Below are 22,462 nucleotides of genomic sequence, written 5' to 3'. Positions count from 1 at the left end.
GATCATGTAATTACTATGAGATTAATTGAAATTGTAATTATTAAATCAATTTAGCTATTACTAATAATGGCTTAATTTGAATCATTTCAAATAAAATTAGTCAATTGATCACTCTACTCAGAACGAACACACTAAGATGATTGTGTAATTAATATGAGAATAATTGAAATCATAATTGAACTTATCAATTCATCTTTGTTTTAGTTAAATCAATTTAGTTATTACTAATAATGTCTTAATTTGAATCATTTTAAATAAAATTGGTCAATTAACACTTTACTCAAGACAAATATACTTAGATAGTCATGTAATTACTATGAGATTAATTGAAATCGTAATTAAAAATATTAATTCATATTTAATTTTAGTTAAATCAATTTATTTATTACTAATAATTGCTTAATTTTAATTATTTCAAATAAAATTGATCAATTGATCATTCTACTTAAGACGAAACACTTAGTTGATCATGTAATTACTATAAAATTAATTGAAATTGTAAGTAAACTTACTAATTCATCTTTAATTCTAGTTAAATTGATATAGTTATTTCTAATTATGGCTTGGTTTGAATCATTTCAAATAAAATTGGTCAATTGATCACTCTACTCAAGACGAACACACTTAGTTGATCGTGTTATTATCATGAGATTAATTGAAATTGTAATTGAACTTATTAACTCATGTTTAATTCTAGTTAAATCAATTTAGTTATTATTAATATAATGGCTTAATATGAATCAATGGATGACTAACATATTGCAAAAGATGAGTAATCTGTTGAAAATGACCAAACAGATAAAGACATCTGTTGGAAATGAACAAACAGCTAAAGACATCTGTTGGAAATGACTAAACAAATATAGTCATATGTTGCAACAGATGACTAACCTGTTGCAATAAATGACTCATCTATTAAAAATTATCAAACAAATATAGACATCTTTTGCAACAGATGACTAAGTTGTTGTAACATATGACTCATCTGCTGAAAATTATCATACATATAGGATATATGTTGGAAAATAATTTAAAATATTAAAGCTTAGATGTTTGTAAGAGAACTCAAATTTTTGTCTCCTTGTCTAAGGTCTTGTCTTTAATTTTTGTTAAATAAATTTAGTTATTACTAATAATTGCTTAATTGGAATCATTTCAAATAAAATTTATCAATTGATCATTCTATTAAGGACGAATACATTAATTGAAATTGTAAGTGGACTTATCAATTCATCTTTAATTTAGTCAAAATCAATTTATTTATTACTAAGAATGACTTAATTTGAATCATTTCAAATAAAATTGGTCGATTGATCACTCTCCTCGAGACAAATACACATAGTTGATCATGTAATTACTATGAGATTAATTGAAATTATAAGTGAACTTATCAATTCATCTTTAATTTTAGTTATAGAAATTTAGTTATTACGAATAATGGTTTAATTTGATTCATTTGAAATAAAATTGGTCAATTGATCACTCTACTCATGACGAATATACTTAGTTGGTCATTTAATTACTGTGAGATTAATTGAAATTGTAAGTTTATCTTTAATTTTAGTTAAATTAATTTAGTTATTACTAATAATGACTTAATTTGAATCATTTCAAATAAAATTGGTCGATTGATCACTCTACTCAAGACGAATACACTTAGTTAATCATGTAATTACTATGAGATTAGTTGAAATTGTAAGTGACCTCATCAATTTATGTTTAATTTTAGTTAAATCGACATAGTTATTACTAATAATGGCTTAATTTGAATCATTTCAAATAAAATTGGTCAATTAATTATTCTACTAAGGATGAAACACTTAATTGATCATGTAATTACTATGAGATTAATTAAAATCGTAATTGAACTTACTAAGTCATCTTTAATTTTAGTTAAATCAATATTTAATAATAGTTTAATTTGAATCATTTCAAATAAAATTGGTCAATTAATCATTCTACTCAATACAAAATACTTAATTGATCATGTAATTACTATTAGATTAATTTAAATCATAATTGAACTTACTAATTCATCTTTAATTTTAGGTAAATCAATATAGTTATTTCTAATGATGACTTAGTTTGAATCATTTCAAATAAAATTGATCAATTGATCACTCTACTCAGGATGAACATACTTAGCTGATCGAGTAATTACCATGAGATTAATTAAAACTATAATTGAACTTATTAATTCATATTTTATTTTAGTAATCAATTTAGTTATTATTAATAATGACTTAATTTGAATCAATAGATAACTAACATGTTACAACAGATAAGTAATCTATTGGAAATGACCAAACAGATAAAAACATCTATTGAAAAATGACCAAACAGACTCACTTGTTGCAACAACTAAAAATTATCAAATAAATATAGACATCTATTGCAATATATGACTAAGTTGTTGCAACATATCACTCATCTGTTGAAAATTATTAAATAAACAAAATATGTGTTGAAAAGCAATTTAAAATACTAAAGCTCAAATATTTTTTTGGAGAATTCAAATGTTTTGCAACAAATAGGTCATCTGTTGGAAAATAATTAAAATACTAGGGAACTCAAACATTTTTACGAGAACTCAAATGTTTTGTCCCATTATCTTAAAGACTTGTCTTTAATTTTAGCTAAATCAATTTAGTTATTACTAATAATTGCTTAATTTGAATCAACAGATGACTAGCATGTTGCAACAGATGATTCATCTATTGAAAATTATCAAATAAATAGAAAATATGTTATAGCAGATGGGTCATCTATTAGAAAGCAATTAAAATATTTAAGAACTTAAACGTTTTTAGGAGAACTCAAATGTTTGTCCCCTTGATCCTTTTGCATTTGATGTACGATATACTATTTTTGTCTTCTTTACCTGTTTCATAAAAATTTTATGTGTTTCACTTATTTGTTGTGCCCCTGTTGAAATTTTTAGAATTATTTTAGGTCAAATTTTATTCTACTTCATAGGTGATTTTGTATGTATAATTATGATTTTTGTTGAATTTCTTATTGGTATATCTGCTACTGCTACAATGGATAGAACCTGCAACATGAATTCAATATATGAGTTATTTATTGCAACATATGACTAATCTGTTGCAACAGATGACCCATATATTAGATTCATGTTACAACACTATAATACGAATCCAACAGATGAGTAATCTGTTGCAACAGATTAGTCATATATATTGCAACAGGCTACTCATCTGTTGCAACAGATTAGTCATTATATTGCAACAGATTAGTCATATATGTTCCGACAGATTACTAATCTGTTGGATTCACGTTACATATTTTATCCATTGTTGAAAAAACAACGCAGATACACCCAGATGAGAAATTCAACTAAAAATTATAATTTTACTTACTAAAATCACCTATAAGTAATACCCAAGTGATATACGAATAAAATTTGACCTAAAAAAATTTGATCAAGTAGCAACAGTAGCGGTAACAACAACAATGTTCAACAACAAGAAGATGATGATAATGATGAACAAGAAAAGATGATAATGAAGAACAAGATAATAATAATGAAGAAGAAAATGATAAATAAAGCAACAACAACAATGAACAACAAAAATCACGAAGAGAGAGAAAACTCCAATAAATGAGAAGAGAGAGAAACGTGACTTTTTTTCCTCCGTTTCTAGTTATATTAGGTTTTACATTTGATCAAAGTGTAAATTAAAAAACTTGTGGGTTATTTTCAAACTTTTCTTACTTTCTTAATCCTTAATAAAGTAACTGTCACCTACACTCAATTATTAAAACTTGAGTCACCTACACTTTATTTTAAAACTCTTTTGTCACCTTTAGCTCAAAGTCCCTAGTTTCAAGTATGACGAGGTTCAACAATGTATTCATAGCATAGCATAAGCTTGAAATAATGAAATCATTTGTCGGCAATTATTTGAATTATCTATAGTGTTTCTTTCTTGAGAAAAATAAGTTTGTTAGTTTGATTATTTATTAATACAAATAAAAATTTGTATTGTTGATAATATAGCTCCTTGATTATATATTATTTCAGGGTCTTGCATAATTATGATATAAATATGATTGACTTTCTTGATTCTCTCTTTAATTCTTTGAACATCAGATCTCAATAGAATGTGAGACCAAACATGTTGATGAAATGTCATTACTGATTCAAATATAAGTCCAGTAAAAGAAGAAACGCATTAGGAGATTAAATTTTGCATCACAACGTATTCGCGGAACAAGAAAACCATTTGTTAAAAATAATTTCACACAATATTTTTTTTCTTGAGAAAAAATAATTTAATAAGCTTGATAATTTCTCTATTTAAATATAAAAATATTTTGTTATTGTACAATTAACTATTGTGTACAACAATAAGAATTTTAAATTAAAGTAAGCTATTGAGTAATAAATTTCTTCATCGTTGGATTGTGAACTTTCGGTAAAATAATATCACTAGATAATGAGGTTTATAAATATATTATGATAAGGAAAATTGTAAGAAATATGACTGGGACATCGATTGATAGCTTTTTTTAATCAAAATTTTTTACTTTCCTTCATATTAGTTTCGTAAATTTGTAGATCTAAACTATTTTTTATCTGTATTTTTTGTTATGATCTTTTTTAAATACAGTTCCCGTATCACGCAGATACCAATACTAATTTATTTAAAAAACTAATAAGATATTAATTTACAATTTAGAAATTCACATGAATAATATATATCAACACCCAGTAGCGGAAAAATTGAAAAAACGAGGGCACAAGATTTTGACATCAAAATCTTTTTTTATTTTATTTTCACTTAGATTAGATCATGTCTCCTGAACAATCTCAGTACATATGGTACAAGACGATTCACATATCAAAATCGAAAAGCGTGCTACCATCTAATATGCTGATTCACTTGAATTCAATAAGAAATTCACTAAATATATATATTCATAAATACTTCGGCATAACTAGCAGTTTGCTTCAAAATATTTGTATAAAAAAGTTCTTTTATTCCAAAACCCAGTAAATACAAAGGATTGCGATTCAGAATTCAAACTAAAAATCTTGACTCTGCCTCTTGTTGCAACCCTTCTTCAACGGAGGTTGTTGGCTTCCAAAGTAAGTTATTGATGATTAATCAATAACTGGATTTATGATTGGAAAGATGCCTAGGTACTAAGTCATCAATCTACGTTAATCAAATCACTAAAACAAGGAAGAGATTCAACATTACTACGACAACTAAGCTAACACCTAAAGCAGAATTGGCACTGGAAGAATCATGATCCCCTGTTGGTGCTGGTGGTGGTGCGTCAGCAGGAGTATCTGCGGTTGGTGCATCGCCAGTAGGAGTATCTGCGGTTGGTGCATCCGGCTTAGGTGGTGAACCATGTGGAGTCGGTGCAGGGGAAGCCTCTGCAGGGGTCTTTGCAGCCGCTGGTTCTGGCGCAGGCACATTGCCTGCACCAGGGGCAGGGGCTGCAGACGGTCTATTGGGGGAAGGAGCTAATGAGGACGTTGGTCCCCCGGTAATTGGTGCAGGAGATGGTGCAGGGGAATGATGCTTTCTCGGGCTAGGTGCAGGTGCACGTGGAAGTGGTGACGACGGAGGTGAAAAAGTTGATGAGTCAATTCCCAATGGAATAATAACATTGCTAATTTGCAGGATTGATATATTAAAAGGTTGAGATGCAATAGATTTGACTAGATTCGATCCAAGTGTTTCACCTTTTGCAGCTGAGCCTAAGGAAATACTTCCACTCCCTAAGTCTGTCATGTTCAAGAACCCTTGATCGTTATTTGCATGACCAGTAGTCTGAAACAGAGTTGGAACCTTCACGGTCTTGTTAGGTAATTCTTGCAGTTTCTGGATGTCAAAATAGTCGAGCAAGACGTGCACGCGCATGATGTTGGCCAGCACATCTTGTGACTTCCCTGCGAGGGGCGACAAGTTGTTGTTTTCGACTACTAAGACAGTGATGGTCTGCCGCGAATTGATGGCGGCAGCAACTCCTGTTTGAGTTAGGTAATTATTGAAATCGCTAAAAGATGAGTAATGGCCAAGCAAAGTGGTAATGTTGAAAGCCTTAGCTTGGGATAATATGAGGACGAAGAAAAATGTTGCTAGTGAAGTGTTATACTTATCCATTCGGCTATGAAATAGTGTACCTATTCAATCAAATAAGTACCTTGTGCGAGAATTTGAGAAATTATATAGCTCGAATCTTTAGTCTCTTATTTATTACCTGTGTTGATGTTATGGTGGTGGAGCATGAAACGTGAATTTTTATAATGAAATTTGAAGGACTTAGTGTATGTGAGAGAATTTATTTGTGCCTATCTTACAGGGAATTTGATTTTATTTAGTGGATAGGAGAATATGGCGGAAGAGATTATTAATTCTTTTGTGACATTTGTCATACTTACACAACATTAACCTTGTAATGATCTGATGATTAGATTAGATTAAAGAGATCTTGTCAGCATCAACATTAACCTTGTAATGATCTGATGATTAGGTTAGATTAGCTTAAAGAGATTGTGTAAGCATAATTTTCTCATATCTGAATTTATTTTTCACTTCTACTAGGAAAATTGCGTTGATATAGAAGAAAAAGTCTTTTCCAGTTAACTTAGTTAGAATTTTAAGTTTTGTACATTCTCAGTGAAAAAAAAAAGATTTTAGACAATAAGGTTTTTTATACTATAATAATAATTTAATGTAAATATATGGTCAAACATATTGGTAAACTCTTAAATTTGACACGAACTTTCACTTTAATATCTAAAGTGGACGTTGTTTATTTTAAACACCTAAACTCTTGTCCCATTTTGTTATTTTGGCATCTTTTACTATGACATAGTGAGTGTGATACACTCATTGACAACACGTGAGAAGCTTATTTTGTCAATTTTTTTTTTATTTCTTCTGCTTCTTCCACATTTTTCAGTCACCATTTCCCAAAACTTAAACTCCTTCCATGATGAAATGGATTTGATGATACCGCAAACGAAGGAGCGGATTCCAACAAGAGATTTTTTCAAACTTAAACACCTTTTCTTATTTCGTTGTCCATGTTCCTCCTTGAATTAGTTTGGAAAAAAATAACTGAAATTTGAAGCAAAAAAAATCCTTTTAAAAGATGTGCTTCTGTAAGATAATTTCTCTCAAATGAATTGGTTAAATTTGGAGAATCCAAGATAATAAAGCTCCCATCAATATTCACCTAATCTTTTTTCGTGAGTATATGCACAAGTGTATGAAAGTTTCATTTATATTTAATTTCTTAGGTAGATTCCATTTATTAATGTGTGAACGTTTCAATTTCGTTTAAAGTCGTTGTAATTAAGTTTATTTGATCGTGCTGATAACATAAAATTTTCAAAGTGGTCAAAAGGAAGGTGCCTTGGAAGAAGACAAATCGGAGAAAATGATGCATGCGGGGGGGAGGGGCTAGTTTATGTGCCCGTGCGATGTGCGGATAATGCTAAAGTATTATTTTTAATAGTTTCATATAGAAAAACGTTGTTAAACTTAAAAAACAGTTCAACTATCATATTGAGTTCCTCTCCTTCCCCCTTTCCCCCGTCCCCAAACCTCAAGTTCTAACTAAATCTATAAAAGTAAAAATAATCATGTAATTAAAATAAACTTTTTATCATTTAGATTTTTCTTAATGATACTACTCACCATTTAAAGATATTAGATTGTTAATATTCCTCTTTTAACCCCCGCCCCCCCTTTAATTAAATTAATGTAAGTAAAAAACAATCACGTAATTGTGAAAAAAATTATGTTTCATGTATTTCTTTATTATATTCCTCATAATTTAAAAATATTAAATTATTAAAATTAATTTTTTATTATTTTTAAATTTTTATTATGTTGTTCACTTCTATTCAGTTTAAATTTTTTGAATAGTAATACTTCATTAATTTCTCAAATTAGTTCAGAATCCCTCCATCCCCCACCCACTCTCTTGGTATACATTATTTTACTATTGTATTATAATTATTTTATTTTTCTCTAATTTAAATTTAAATTATTTTATTTTCGTTTTGTTACACACAGCCAGTTGAGTTTTCTTCTCACTTATTCCACAATATAAATTAGATTGGAATAAAACTCCAAAATAAACTAAAATGTTAGAAATAATTATGATTTAAATTGAAGTTAAACACTTTCACCTATAGCGAAATATTATTTTATTTCATATTCAACTTTAAAATTTTATATTTAAAAATAAATTCAAAAAATTACCAGCTTGTCCTAAGAATTTAAAAAAACTATAATGCATGTAAATTTCTGGAATATAAATTTGAAAGAAAATAAAATCATGAGTTCATTATATGAAAAATAATTTCGATGTGTAACTGTATATATCAAGTTTAATTATGGCATAAGCTACATGAGAAAATTGAAGGAAAGGTGTCTTTTAAGTCTTGAATGAAAGATTGGTGACGTTGACCAACTTAAAGGGACAAACATAATTAGGAAATTTGATTAAATTAATTGTGAACTTGATTAATATTTTCAAAACTTTATAATCTTTTCAAAAATACAAATCAATCCACACCCCTCTCCTCTCTAAAGCATCGACCGTCTCTCTCCCTCTCATTCAACAACTTCTCTCAACTCTCTCCCAACCAATAGTTCTGCAAAATTTCTCCCTTCAATCCCCGGTGACTTCAACCTCCAGAGATAAATATTAGGGCAAGTTTCTTTTCGACTTTTAAACGTCAATCGACGTGAAGAGTTCTCCGGTGACAACAACTTCGAGTTCTTCGTCGTTCCAATTCTTCTTTCATAGGTAAAAAATTATGTCTTTTTAGTTATGAAGAAACAAAGGAACTAAAGTCAACTTCTCTTCTAGTATTGGTTAACAATTTCAATATTTCTTGCTTAAATTTGAAATGTAGACTGAATAAAATCCTAATTTCTGGCATTTCTTCTCTACTCTTTCTGGTGTGAAATATAATTTTTTGTTGTTATTGTAGTTCTTGTTATCGAACTGTTGATTTGATTTGTTGGTGATTTTTGGTCACCGTTGATGTTCTTAGTGTGTGTGTGTGTGTTGTGTTAGTGTTGCTGGATTGATTTGTTGTTTTCTTGGTAAAAATGGTGTTACAATAGATTAACCATCTGATGCAATAAATTAACCACCTGATGTAACAGATTAATCATCTGATGCACCAGATTAACCATCTGATGCAACAGATTAACCATCTGATTCAAAGGATAAAACATCTAATGCAACAGATGAACAGAATGGATCATTTATCTATTGCGATAGACGACTCTTCTATTTGGAATAAATCTAAACAATATTAATCCAGCAGATAACTTATTTGGCAACAAATGAGTGATCTGTTTCAACAGATGTGTGGTCCATTTTTATTGTTTCCAACCACTACAACAGGTTGGTTATATGCTGCAATAGATATCCTACCTAGTGCAATAAATGAGTGATCTAATTTTTATTGTTTCTAACTAATTATTCATCCGCTGGAACAGGTTGGTTATATGCTGCAACAGATATCCTACCTGGTGCAACAGATGAGTGATCTATTTTTATTATTTTCAGCGAATTACTCATCCGCTGCAACAGGTTGGTTATATGCTACAACAGATATCCTACCTAGTGCAATAGATGAATGATTTGGTATAATTGTTTCCAATGGATTACTCATCCGCTATAGCAGATTGGCTATATGCTTCAACAGATAACCGTCTTGGTGTAATAGATGAGTAATCTATTTTTATTATTTCTAATGAATCATCATCTGTTGCAACATTTTGGTTATATCTTGCAATAGATAACCTTCCTGGTTCAATGGATGTGTAATCTGTTTTTATTGTTTCCAACGAATTATCATCTGTTGCAACAGGTTGGTTATATATTGCAACAGATAACTTACCTAGTACAACAAATAAGTGATCTGTTTCTATTGTTTTCAACGGTTTACTCATCCATTACAACAGGTCGATTATATGTTGCAATAGATAACATACCTGGCGAACAGATGTGTGGTCTGTTGGAACTGTTATTTTATTATTTTGCATATTAGATTTATTGTTATCCTTTTTTAACGATGCATTAATAAATTATAATTTATTTTATTCTCCTGTTAATTTAAGATAATATGGCTCCCAAAAGAAAAGAAACCAAATCAAGTCCAAGTAAAGGAACAAGTGAAGCAGCTAGGCTACATCCACCACTCTATGAGCTTGCTTTACAAGCATTATCTTAATCAGGAGCAGAAGATAATAAACACAGGGAGGAGGAATATTTCAAAGAGATGATCCAAATGCTAATAGCCCTTCCACCGAAGAGTTGGTCAAAACCTTCAGGATTGATCATTATCCTGTGAGAATGCAGTACGATGATGCCACAGATTTAATGGATGATTTCTTGGTTAAGTTAGCCATGGGAAAATCTTTCGATGCCTTCAAAAAAATACTTCAAAAATAAAAATTGGATTCTTATTTCAGGGAAAGCTGCTTTGGAAAATATCTTGATTTGTCGGAGGACAACAATGCTCGTTTCCAAAATAAAAATGGTATATGATCTTCTCAAGCGTAGGTTTATGTATGAAAACAAATATAAGATGGATGAGGTTTGGATAAATTACTGTGGCATACCTGTTTGTTTTGGTTGGAAGGAGTTTACCATAGTTACTGGACTAAAATGTTATCCTCCTCCTCTTTCTCAAGTTATACCTACTCTAACCCTAAAAAAAAGCACCCCGCACACCCAAAAAAAGCAAAGACAAGTCGAGTCATCATGATGACTTGGTGTACATTGTTGGTCCAAGCTTCAAAAATAAAAAATTGATAGAAGCGTTGAAAGATAAAAGACTTTCAAAGAAGCACAAGAAATCATTATGCTTGGTTTGGTTTGTACATAATATTCTTTGAGCGAGAGAGTTAACAACAACATAAGACTTGGTTTAATAAATCTCTCCGAGGATCTTGAGGCATTTAACAGTTATCCTTGGGGTTATGAAATCTTCAAAATGACTATCAAATATTTATTGACTCTGTTAACGCCAAAGACAGTCAACTTATATGGATTTTCATGGGCTTTCATGGTAAATATTTCTTCTCTAATGATATGATTCATTTTTTTATTCAATAATGCTTTGATTTGGCGTTATGTTATAGGCTTGGGCATTTGAAGCTATTTCTTATTTGAGACAACAAGTGAACTACCATGAAGAAGTTTCCTGTCTAAGAATCCTGAGATGGTTGTCGGCTAAATCTGATAAAAATGCAAAAAAAAATTATCTTTTCAATCCGTCAAAGAAAGCAATAAGTCTAATTCTAATCAAGTTTTTATTTTAATTAATGATTATTTTAAATAATTTCATCATCATTTTAATATATGTACTGATTTATTTTAGATTGTCCATTCGTGGCTTGTTTCGACCAATCGAGAGTGATGATATTTTTTCTTACTATACGGTTTGTGCAAACTTTATCGGGCCCTAAGATCGTTGATAGAATAAAAATAGAATTGTTTAGAGCAACAACCATCACAAGAAAATAATTTTGGAGGGTGGGCTTGTTGTTGTTGATGATGGTAGTGGTAGTGGTAGTGGTGCTGCTGTTGGGATAATGATGCTCTTCTTACAGTTTTTGAAACAAGCCATTATGATTATGATCATACTAGTTATATAGATTTTGCCACTTCTAGTGAATGTTCTGCATGCTAATGTCAAGACAGCAAGGCAAAACATGATGGAGTGATTAATGTTATTAATGCACTAACATCTATAAAGAAAATAACATCTAAGAGAGTTGTCATTCCATCAAAGAGGATTCATATCCATACACTCTACTAGATATCAAGGTGGCTAAGAGAAGAAGGAAAGATATTTCCAGGGCATCATCAAGCATCGAAAAAAGCAAAATTGTAACGCCTCTGTCTTTGTCTTGCACCGCTGTTCAATGTACAAAAGCCACAGGAGAGCAGCATGAGCTAAAGAAGGCGAATGTACATCATATGTTCCAACAAACAAATAGGTACATATCTGTTTCAATAGATGATACATCTGCTAAAAATTATCAAATAGATTTAAACATCTGTTGGAACTGTTGTCTAAACTATTGCATCAGATGAGTTATCTGTTGCAACATATGTCCGTCTGTTTTAGCAAATCAAATAGGTTTTCATACTATTTTAATTTGTACCAACAAATGAGACTTATGGTGCAACAGATATGTCATTTATTCAAAATTATTGTACCGCTCTATTTTACCTGTTCGAATTTGTCTCAATAGACGATCCATCTATTGCAACGTAAGACTCATCTGTCAAAACAGATAGATAATCTATTGTATATCTATAATTATCATTGGCAATTCTGGCTTTCCAGGTGGATGTCATAATAGAAGTTATTACTGAAGAGAATAACATCACAGTTGATAATCCATCAACTTTTTTCAAAGAAGAAGAAAAAGTGGAGCCTTTCAGTTTGGGAGAATGGAAGAATTACCCATTTGAAGGGGTTAACACCTCAAACGAGGCTTTAAAAAACTAACAAAATTGATCAACGACTATTCATTATGGATTGCCAATGGGATATTAAAGCATCACGCTGGTAGGTACATAAATTAATTTTAAAGATATTGATTTATACAATTCTTGTTGTAAAAATATGGTATTAACACATATAAATCATCAAGTAGAAAATAAAATGACGAACACTACAAAGTGAACGAATCTAGTCTTGGTTTTGATATGTTCGACTTTGTTATTGCACATTCCTAAATGAAGAATTGGTTCTATTTGATGTCATAGCCCCAAACTTGCTAGAATGGTGAGGTTTAAATGCCATACATATTGCTATTAATTAATACTCTGTTTAATTACATCAATGTACTGAATTTTTCATCATGTTTTTTGAAATATTTGATAATATGTGTAGCATATCTATGTCATTTTTTACTACCTCCGAAAGAAGGTGTATCGACCCGGGACTACCCCCTAGTCATCACACGGTGCATACAGTCTCGAGAGACCACAAACTAACCCATGAGATAGTACCTATTGTGAGTACTGAGTAATAATATGATAATTGCGGAAAACAACTGATATTGCCATAAGGTTTTATTACTGAATCAATACTGAAATATGAATCTAGAAAGAAAACAACTATCTGAATTTGAGAAAATACTGATAACTAAATAACTAACTGACTATAGTGTCTGAAAGCCTCTAAACTATAAGACTGAATATGAGTTGATGGGACAGGCCCCAACTAACTCCAACTAACTACTAAACTGACATGAAATAAGATAATCTATCCTCAAATGATGAGGACTCACCACTGCTATTGTACTGCTAATAGCCTGAGAAGAGACGTCTAAGCGAGGTCTGGGAACTGAGCGTCAGCACCTATGATATAATACATCATAGCGCAAAAGAAAGGTATGCGATCAGTACTTTGAATGTACTGGCATGCTAAATGAGGTAGGCTGATATGTAAGGTTTAATAGATAGGAATAGTAAACTATCAGAATATACATGTAAAGCATGGGATACTGAGTAGAGAACATGAAATTTGTGGATGCTAGAGGTATGTGAAATATGTAAATATTGTGTATACATGAGAGTCTGTAAGTACTGAAAATACGTGAAAATCTATAGACACTGAGGATGCATGACCAAGCATATAACATGGGTTGAGTAAAATCTGTAAACTGAAATACTGAAATAGCTGATTTTCTATACTTTGGTCAAACAACACTAAGACTGAGTAACTGAACTGGTACTGTAACTGAGACTGTATCTGTGACTGTATCTGAGACTGTGGAAGGTATCATCTAATCGACATGCCCCAATTTAAGCTAATCGGGGTCCAACCTATAACCCCAGTTGGAAGGGTGTTAATACCGTGCCACGGGTACTAACACTAATTGTGTGGATCCACTAAACTGGTATAATGTCCAAAGGACTAAAGGTGTCAATCCTGAAATGATGGATGATCCCTGCAAGATAGTCAAGCCTAATCCGACGGATGACTTATCATATCCTACACTGGCTACGTAGTTTTGGAGGGTAAGGACTGCTACTAATGACTCTGCCTATCTGACGGGGAAGCCTCCATCCCTACACTCACTCGGTGCTAAATCCTACTCTCAACTGAAAGACACTGAAATACTATACTGTTCAAAGTTTAACTGACTGATATCTGACTATTCTGATAATGCTCATAGTATGTTCTAAAGACTATTCTGTAATGTACTGAGACTAGACTAAACAAACAGCTATGGTTTTTGGGTATTCAATACCCACAGGACTCAAAACAATAGAAGTAAAATGACACTAAAGCTAAGGGGACAAAGCATGAATGTTTTTATTAAATCAATCACTCTTGTAGACATTTTATCAAACACATGTAGTTCATGGTTTAAAACAATCATAGGAATGCCATAGAACTTATAAAAATAGCATGAATTTGACATAATAGTATTAAATCATAGTTTAATTCAATAAATAATAATATTAAAACATGGAGGATTGAATAATAACAATAATCTCATGGTAACATGGTATACAATCAATAGTACATGGATATTTATGGATGAAATCATAATTTAAAACATAATAACTTGAGAAGATCAAAACTTTATAATTTAAATAGATTACTTGGACTCCATGGATGAAAAGGATCAATTGATAAATATCTAACATACCTGAGATAATGAATTTCTTGAAGTTCTTGGGGAGTTCTTGAGGATTGGTCTTGAATTTGAGAGCTAGGGTTTCTTGTTCTTGAAAGAGGGATCTTTAATTTGAGAGGAATTGAATAATGAATGATTATTTAGGTCAATTAGGGCTGAATTTTATGTTTTAGGACGAGTTTAGGGCTTAGGAAAAAGACCCAATACCCTTAAACAAATTTAAAACGCAAGCTGAAAACTGAAGATCCCAATTTTTGGCCTTGGCGCGACGTGCCACTATCGCGCCAAGACACTGGAAAAGGAAAATTGAGACCTAGACAAACACCGCAGAGCGGAGCCATCGCGTTAAGCCTTTGAAATGCCAATTTGGCCACCTCCACGACGCACCAACATTGCGGAGGCCCACTGGAAATTGTCAAACGGGAAATTGGCCTGCTCCGCGATGCGCCTTGATCACGGAGTCACACTGAAAATTAACAATTACTATTTGGACTGTCTCCGCGATGCACTATGTGTTAAAATAATGGTGTTAAGACTGAAACTTTAAATCGCCATAACTTCTTACCTGGTTACCGGATTTGGAAAAATTTTATATCGTTGGAGAGCTAATTTAATTTCTTATGCAATGGAAGGCTCTAAACTGAAAAAATAATGAGTGTTTCAAAAATTTTATATACAAATACTCATGCATTGGGACTTATATTATGCTAGGAATGTATGGGGTGTTACAATATCTCCCCCTTGGGATCATTCGTCCTCGAATGAAACTGGTTAAGCTAAGGAAACTGATGGACTGAGCTTACACACTGAACTTGCATATCTTATGCATAAAATGCATGACTGAACTAACTTGTAAATGCACGACTGATATAAATACTATGTGTAACTGAAACTGAGTGTGATAGACAGAAATCTTAAGAAGATCGGTACCTTATACTGAATCTGGATTCGCAGAGAAAAGATGAGGGTACTTGGTCCGCATATCTGCTGTCTCTTCCCAAATGGCTCCCTCAACGGACAAATTTCGCCAAAGAGCTTTGACTAGTGGAACTTCTTTGTTCCTTAGTCTACGAACTTGACGATCAAGAATTTCGACTGGAACCTCTTCATAGGAAAAACTGTTCTGAATATTTACACTTTCTAAGGGAACAACTACAGCTGGATCACCAATACACTTCTTCAACAATGATACATGGAATACTGGGTGTATTGAGGCTAGATCTGAAGGCAACTCAATCTCGTAAGCTACCTGTTCGAAACGAATGAGAATTCTGAAGAGACCGACATATCAGCGACTGAGCTTTCGCTTCTTGCCGAATCTCTTCACTCCCTTCATGGGAGAGATTTTCAAGTACATAAAATCACCGACCTCAAACTCGAGATACTTTCTCCTCACATCTGTATATGATTTCTGTCGGCTCTAGGCAGCCCTAAGACTTTATCTGATCAACTGAACCTTCTCTAACGCATCAAAAACCAAGTCAGGCCCTACTACTGTGGCCTCACTTAGTTTAAACCAACCAATTGAAGATCTATATCTCCTACCATAGAGAGCCTCAAATAGAGCCATACGAATACTGGAATGATAGTTTTTATTGTATGTGAACTCAATCAAAGGCAAGTGGTCATCCCAACTAACTTTAAAATCAACAACCCTTAAGAGTGTGAATGGTCCTTTCTACTAGACCGTCTATCTGAGAGTGAAAAGTTGTACTGAGGTGGACTTGGGTACCAAGACCCTTTTGGAATGCTTTCCAGAAGTGATAGGTAAACTGGGTACCTCTATTTGAGATGATAGATAAGGGGACACCGTGTAACCTAACCAACTCTCTGGGATAGAGTTTGGCATAGTCCTCGGTTGAATAAGAGGTATGGAATGGCATGAAATGAGCTGATTTGGTCATCCTATCTATGATAACCCAAATAGAATGATGTTGATGACGGGTACAAGGCAAACCTATCATAAAATCCATGTTCACTTCCTCCCACTTCCAAGTGGGAATACTGAACTCCTGCATGGACCCACTAGGCTTCTGTTGCTCAATCTTAACTTGCTGACATATAGAGCACTTAGCTATAAAATCTTTAATATCTGTCTTCACCCCACTCCACCAATAGATCTTTCGCAAATCGCGGTACATTTTAGTGGCCCCTGGATGAATAAAGTAAGGTGCACCATGCTCTTCTGTAAGAATTCGTTACCTCAAGTCATCTACACCAGGCATACATAATCTACCCTGACAGCACAATACACCATCTCCCCATTGGGAGAAAACCTCCACTTTCTGATCTCTGACTAATTCTTTTAACTTAACTAGACTGGGATCTCTATCCTGCTTTTCCTTCACTTCAAAAACTAGGGATGATTCTGAGCTACTCTACACCCACATACTACTTTTTGCTGAATCGAGTAAGCGAACACCTAATTGGGCAAGCTAATAAACTTCCTAAGCTAACTTCTTCTTAACATCATCAACATGAGCTACACTACCCATAGACATTCTACTGAAAGCATCAGCCACTACATTGACCTTGCTCGGATGATACAGAATACTCATCTCATAATCTTTCAATAACTCTAACCACCTTTTCTGACGCAGATTTAAATCTTTCTGAGAGAAAGATATTAAAGGATTTTATGATCTGTGAACACATCTACATGCACCACATACAAGTAATGCCTCCAAATCTTTAAGGTAAACACTATAGCTACAACTCCAGATCATGAGTAGTTTTCTAGACTTACTGTACATCATTTCAACCCTCAATGCCCGTAAGGCTACTTTCTTAGTCTTCTGCTATTTTCTATATAGGTGATAAGCCTAACCATGCTACCTAGTCACAGCTCTCTAGCAAAGTGTCTATCTGCATTATTTTTCTTTCAGAGAAACAACAGACGGATATACATTACCGGATACACTTTCATATTTTTACTTGATTCAGATTTCTCATGTTTTAAGTCAGTTTCATCGGTCAGATTCGTTAGAAGTTGCTTTCTACCCTATGTTTCCTCTTCAATTAGCCCTTAGATGATATAGCCTTTTATCAACTCCTCTTTCCCTCGCATACATTCTCCTTCATCTTATTTTGGCATATAATCATCTTCTCGAACAACTCTTCTATATAAATTTAGGCCAGGGAAATTTCTATTGGTTTTTCGTTCTTGTTTAATCAAGTGCGAGGCTTCGAAGGCCTTCTAAAATTCCAATGGACACTTAAAGTGAAGTCCAATCGCTATTAGATCTCTGCAATAACACCAACTATTAATCCCTTCTCAAAACCTGACAAGCATAAACATGAGCAACAACCGTCAGTAATTTATAAAAGGCTATCTGCACCATCTTTATGGGGCCCTCGGCCTCATTAATTCAAACCCATCAAACTTAACTGTACAATACAGGATCTTGTTTGACTGATCAATGCCTAATTGGTTAAAAACTCATTCACAAAAATGTGTACTTTGTGTGTGTTATGCCGATAACCTTATCAGTAATACTTAACTCCCACACATGACAGTGGATCCATCCATATGCTCGCACCTTATTCTTCCTACCCCATCTATGACTTAAATTTAATAAACAGATGACTAACAAGTTGCAACAGATGCCACATCTGTTTAAATTGTCAAACAATTGCAGACATTTGTTTATATGACATATCTGTTGGAAAAATCAAATAGAAATATCCATTTGTTGTAACAGATTATCAATATGTTGTAAGTTATCTAATAGATGGAATATATTTTACAACAAATTACCCATCTGTTAGATTTATTTTAAAGCAATTTTCTTTTCTTTTCGAAATACAATAAAAGATAAAATATTGTATTTAGATCCATTTTTTTAATTTACATGTTCAAAAAGTCACTAGTTTTATTTAATTAAGGGATGAAAAGTCATGATTTTTTTTACTAACCCCTTCGAATTCAATCATTTATAAATACGTCCCTCCTTACTCATTCATTCTACTACACTTACAAATATGACTGATCCAGATTCGTATTAAAAGATTCATATCAAGACCTTGCGGGAACTTCAAAGGCAGTTTGATAAACTCCAGACGGATTTGGCCGACTTCAGAGCAAGGCTGAGTAGGGCCCTGCTGCTCCTGTTGGATGAAAATTATACAGTTGACAATAATAGTAATAATAATAATGATGATAATGATAATGATAATAATAATAGTAATAATATTAATTAGGTTATATTTTTTTCTTTTAGCGTATGTATGTTCCTCCTTTTGTATATCGGATCTACCCAAGAGATTCAAAAATCTATGTTTGGTGGTCGACTTTGAATTTTTAATTCTTATTTAATATTTAATTATCATTCTGTTTATTCCTTATTCTCAACATGTCGATGGCTGGTGGTAGGGATTAAGCATTTATGGCAACGGAGGTTAATCTGATGCGACAGACGGATCATATGTTGCAACAGACAGTTATTAATAAAAAAGGGATTATTGTTGTTATTGAGAGAGTGAAAAGACATGACTTTTCGATTATTTTTAATATGAAAAATGGTTTGTAAATAAATAATAAGGAAATAAATGATAAACACAATTTGTAACTATAAAAGAATGGTTATTTAATTTAATAACTGATCACGACTTTTCACCATTTTTATTTTTAAATTTATTTTGTAAAATTATTTATTTATTATATAATTAAAAAAAGTCACAATATTTGATTAATTAACTTATATGATGATTGTTAAGAAAAAGGTGAACAGTCGTGACTTTTTGTCTAAAACACATTTAACAATGTTGCTAATGCATCAAATTTCTCATCTGTTGTGATTGATGTATCAGCTGTTAGAAGAAATCAAAAAAACTATTAAAACAAATGGTCGATTTATTGCAACAGATGGTATATTTGTTGCAACAGATGGTTTATCTGATGCAACAAATATACATTTTGTTGCCAGAACTCAATAAAAATGTTTATTATTTTATTAAAGAAATGATTATTGAAAAGTTATCTTCAATTTTTAAATTGAGAAAAAGGTTATTTAATAATAATAAGCTGAAAAGTCATGACTTGTCACAATAATAAAAAAAACTCACCAGCTTGATTTAATTTAGTCATTTCTTTTCATAGAAAACAATAAGGAAATAAATGATAAATACAATTTATAACTGTAAAAAAAATAATTATTTAAATTGAATAATCGAGGTTGATATTAAATAGGTGTCATTTCTTTTCACAAAAAATATTTTTATTTTAAAATCTATTTTTTTAATTTATATAATAAAAAGGTCAGCAAATTTGGATTAATGATATGATGATAATTTTTTTTAAAAAAAGATAAATTATATGTTGCAGCAGATAGATTTTCTGATGCAACAGGTTTTCTATTTGTTGCAACAGATGATATATCTGTTGTCACAGATGAATAATCTGATGCAAACAACTCAATAAAAATGGTTCAGTGAAAGAACTAATTAATAATAATAATCTGAAAAGTCATGACTTATCACAATATTTCTTAATTTAATTAAGTTATAACTTTTCACAGTAATCAAAAATATAATTAATAAATGGAGGTGAACAGTCGTGCCTTTTTGCCTAACTTATTCAAATTCAATCCTCTATAAATAGGTCTCTCCTTACTCAATCATTTATTCAACTACACTCTATTTATTTATTGCATCTTGTCTTTCATATTACACCTTCTACCACTTTCTCTTTCCTGACTTAGGTAAGTTTTTTCTTGCCAATTTGTAGTATACGTTATATTACATTCGAATATTTTTTCTTTTGTTTTGTTTTTACGATTTTATCAATTCATATGTTTTCTAGATATGGCTAATCCAGTATGGGACATTTCTTTTCTGCAAGACGCTGTGAATGAACTTCGAATGCAGGTTCGTGACCTGTAATGGGAATTGGGATCAGTTACAGCAAAGATGCTCTGTAAGATCCGCAGGCTGAGGAGAGCCTTGCTGCTACCGATTGAAGATTGGTCAGTTGGAAATAATAATAATAATAATAATAATAATAATAATAATAATAATAATAATAATAATATTTTTCTTTAAGTCTATGTATTTTTATTTGTTTTTGTTTAATAAAAAATTATGTTTGATCAACTTTGACATTTTAGTTTATATTTAATTTTTCATTCTGTCTATTATCTTCTCAACAAACATGTCAACGATTGGACGTAAGGAATAATTTTGAATCCGGTAGCAATAGCAATAGTTGAAACATATTGGTTATTTGTTGGGTTTGTGGCAGGGGTTGATTTGTGTTATTCCAAACAGATTACTCATTTGTTGCAATAGATAAGAAGTCTGATGCAACAGATAATCAGTCTAATGCTACAGATAATCAGTCTGATGCAACAGATAATAAGTCTGTTACAACAAAAAACTAGTCTATTACAACAGATAACTAGTCTGTTGCACGGCTTTGACGTTTTAATTCATACTCCCTCTTTCTCAAATTACACATCCCAAATTGAGATGGCACATTAATTAAGAAAAATAATTAATAATATTCCTAGTTTACCATAATACCCCTATTAAATGATGTTTACATTTTAATTTGAAGAACAAATAATTAATGCAAAGGGTAAAACATGCAATTATTTTTTGTCTCTTCTTGATTACTGAAAAAAAACAAGTAAAACGAGAAATTAAATTAGAAAATTTGGGATGGGTAATTTGATACCGAAGGAGTATTTAATTTTCATTCTCTCCGTTATCTTCTCAACAAACATGTCGATGATTGGACGTAAGGAATAATTTTGAATCCAGTAGAAATAGCAAGAGTTGAAACATATTGGTTATATATTGGGTTTGTGGAAGGGGTTGATTTGTGCTGTTCCAAACAGATTACGCATCTATTGCAGCAGATTACTAATATGTTACAACAGATAAGAAGTCTGATGCAACAGATAATTAGTCTGGTGCAATAGAAAATAAGTTTGTTGCAACAGATAACTAGTCTGTTGCAATAGATAACTCATCTATTCGATTTATGTTACGGTCACTATAGAAGCATAAACATGAATCTAATATATGAGTCTTCCGTTGCAACATATTACTCATCTGATGCACCAGATAAGTGATCTGTTTAAATTATGGGCACTTATGTTGAATTCATGATCGGGTTCTATCCATTGTTGGAAAAACCAGCAGTAGATGTGTACCTAGATGATAAATTCAAATAAAAATCATAATTTTACTTACCAAAGTCACCTATGACGTAATGCCAAAGTGGAAAGTGATGTAGAAAATAAAATTTGACCTAAGAAATTGGTCAGATAATTGCAGTAGCAGTAATAACAACAACAACAATGGTCGACAAGAAGAAGATGAAGATGATAATGAAGTAGAAGATAATGATAATGAAGCAAAAGATTATGAATAAAGTAGCAACAACAATGAACAACAATAATCGTGAAGAGAGAGAAAACAACAACGGATGAAAAGAGAGAGAAATGCGCCTTTTTTTCCTTCATTTCCTGTTATATTAACTAACATTTGGATCAAAGTGTAAATTAAAAAACTTGTGGGTTATTTTCAAACTTCTTCAACTTTCTTAATCATAATAAAGTAATGTCACCTCCACTCAATTATTAAGACTTGTGTCACCTACATCTCATTTTAAAACTCTTTTGTCACCTATAGCTCAAAGCCCCAAGCTACATCATGAAATTTACTATCTTAGTTGTGATTAAATATTTTCCTTTCTCAATTAAAAAATTAAGTTATAAAATTACCAATATGAGAAACTATTAATATGAAAGTTTGAGTTGTTGTTTGAGTTTTAG

General features: G+C 31.7%; 1 protein-coding gene across 1 annotated transcript; it reads right to left on the bottom strand.

Annotated features, from left to right (window-relative positions):
* Positions 1-5,192: 5,192 nt before the first annotated feature.
* LOC107857296 (fasciclin-like arabinogalactan protein 14) lies at positions 5,193-6,143 on the bottom strand. The gene has a single exon (XM_016702215.2). It carries the CDS (start codon positions 6,141-6,143, stop codon positions 5,193-5,195), a length of 951 nt encoding a protein of 316 aa, XP_016557701.1.
* Positions 6,144-22,462: the final 16,319 nt, after the last annotated feature.

The sequence above is a fragment of the Capsicum annuum genome, chromosome 1, assembly GCF_002878395.1.
Source record: "Capsicum annuum cultivar UCD-10X-F1 chromosome 1, UCD10Xv1.1, whole genome shotgun sequence".
Taxonomy (NCBI): Eukaryota; Viridiplantae; Streptophyta; class Magnoliopsida; order Solanales; family Solanaceae; genus Capsicum; species Capsicum annuum.
This window is presented reverse-complemented; position numbering and strand designations above follow the sequence as displayed.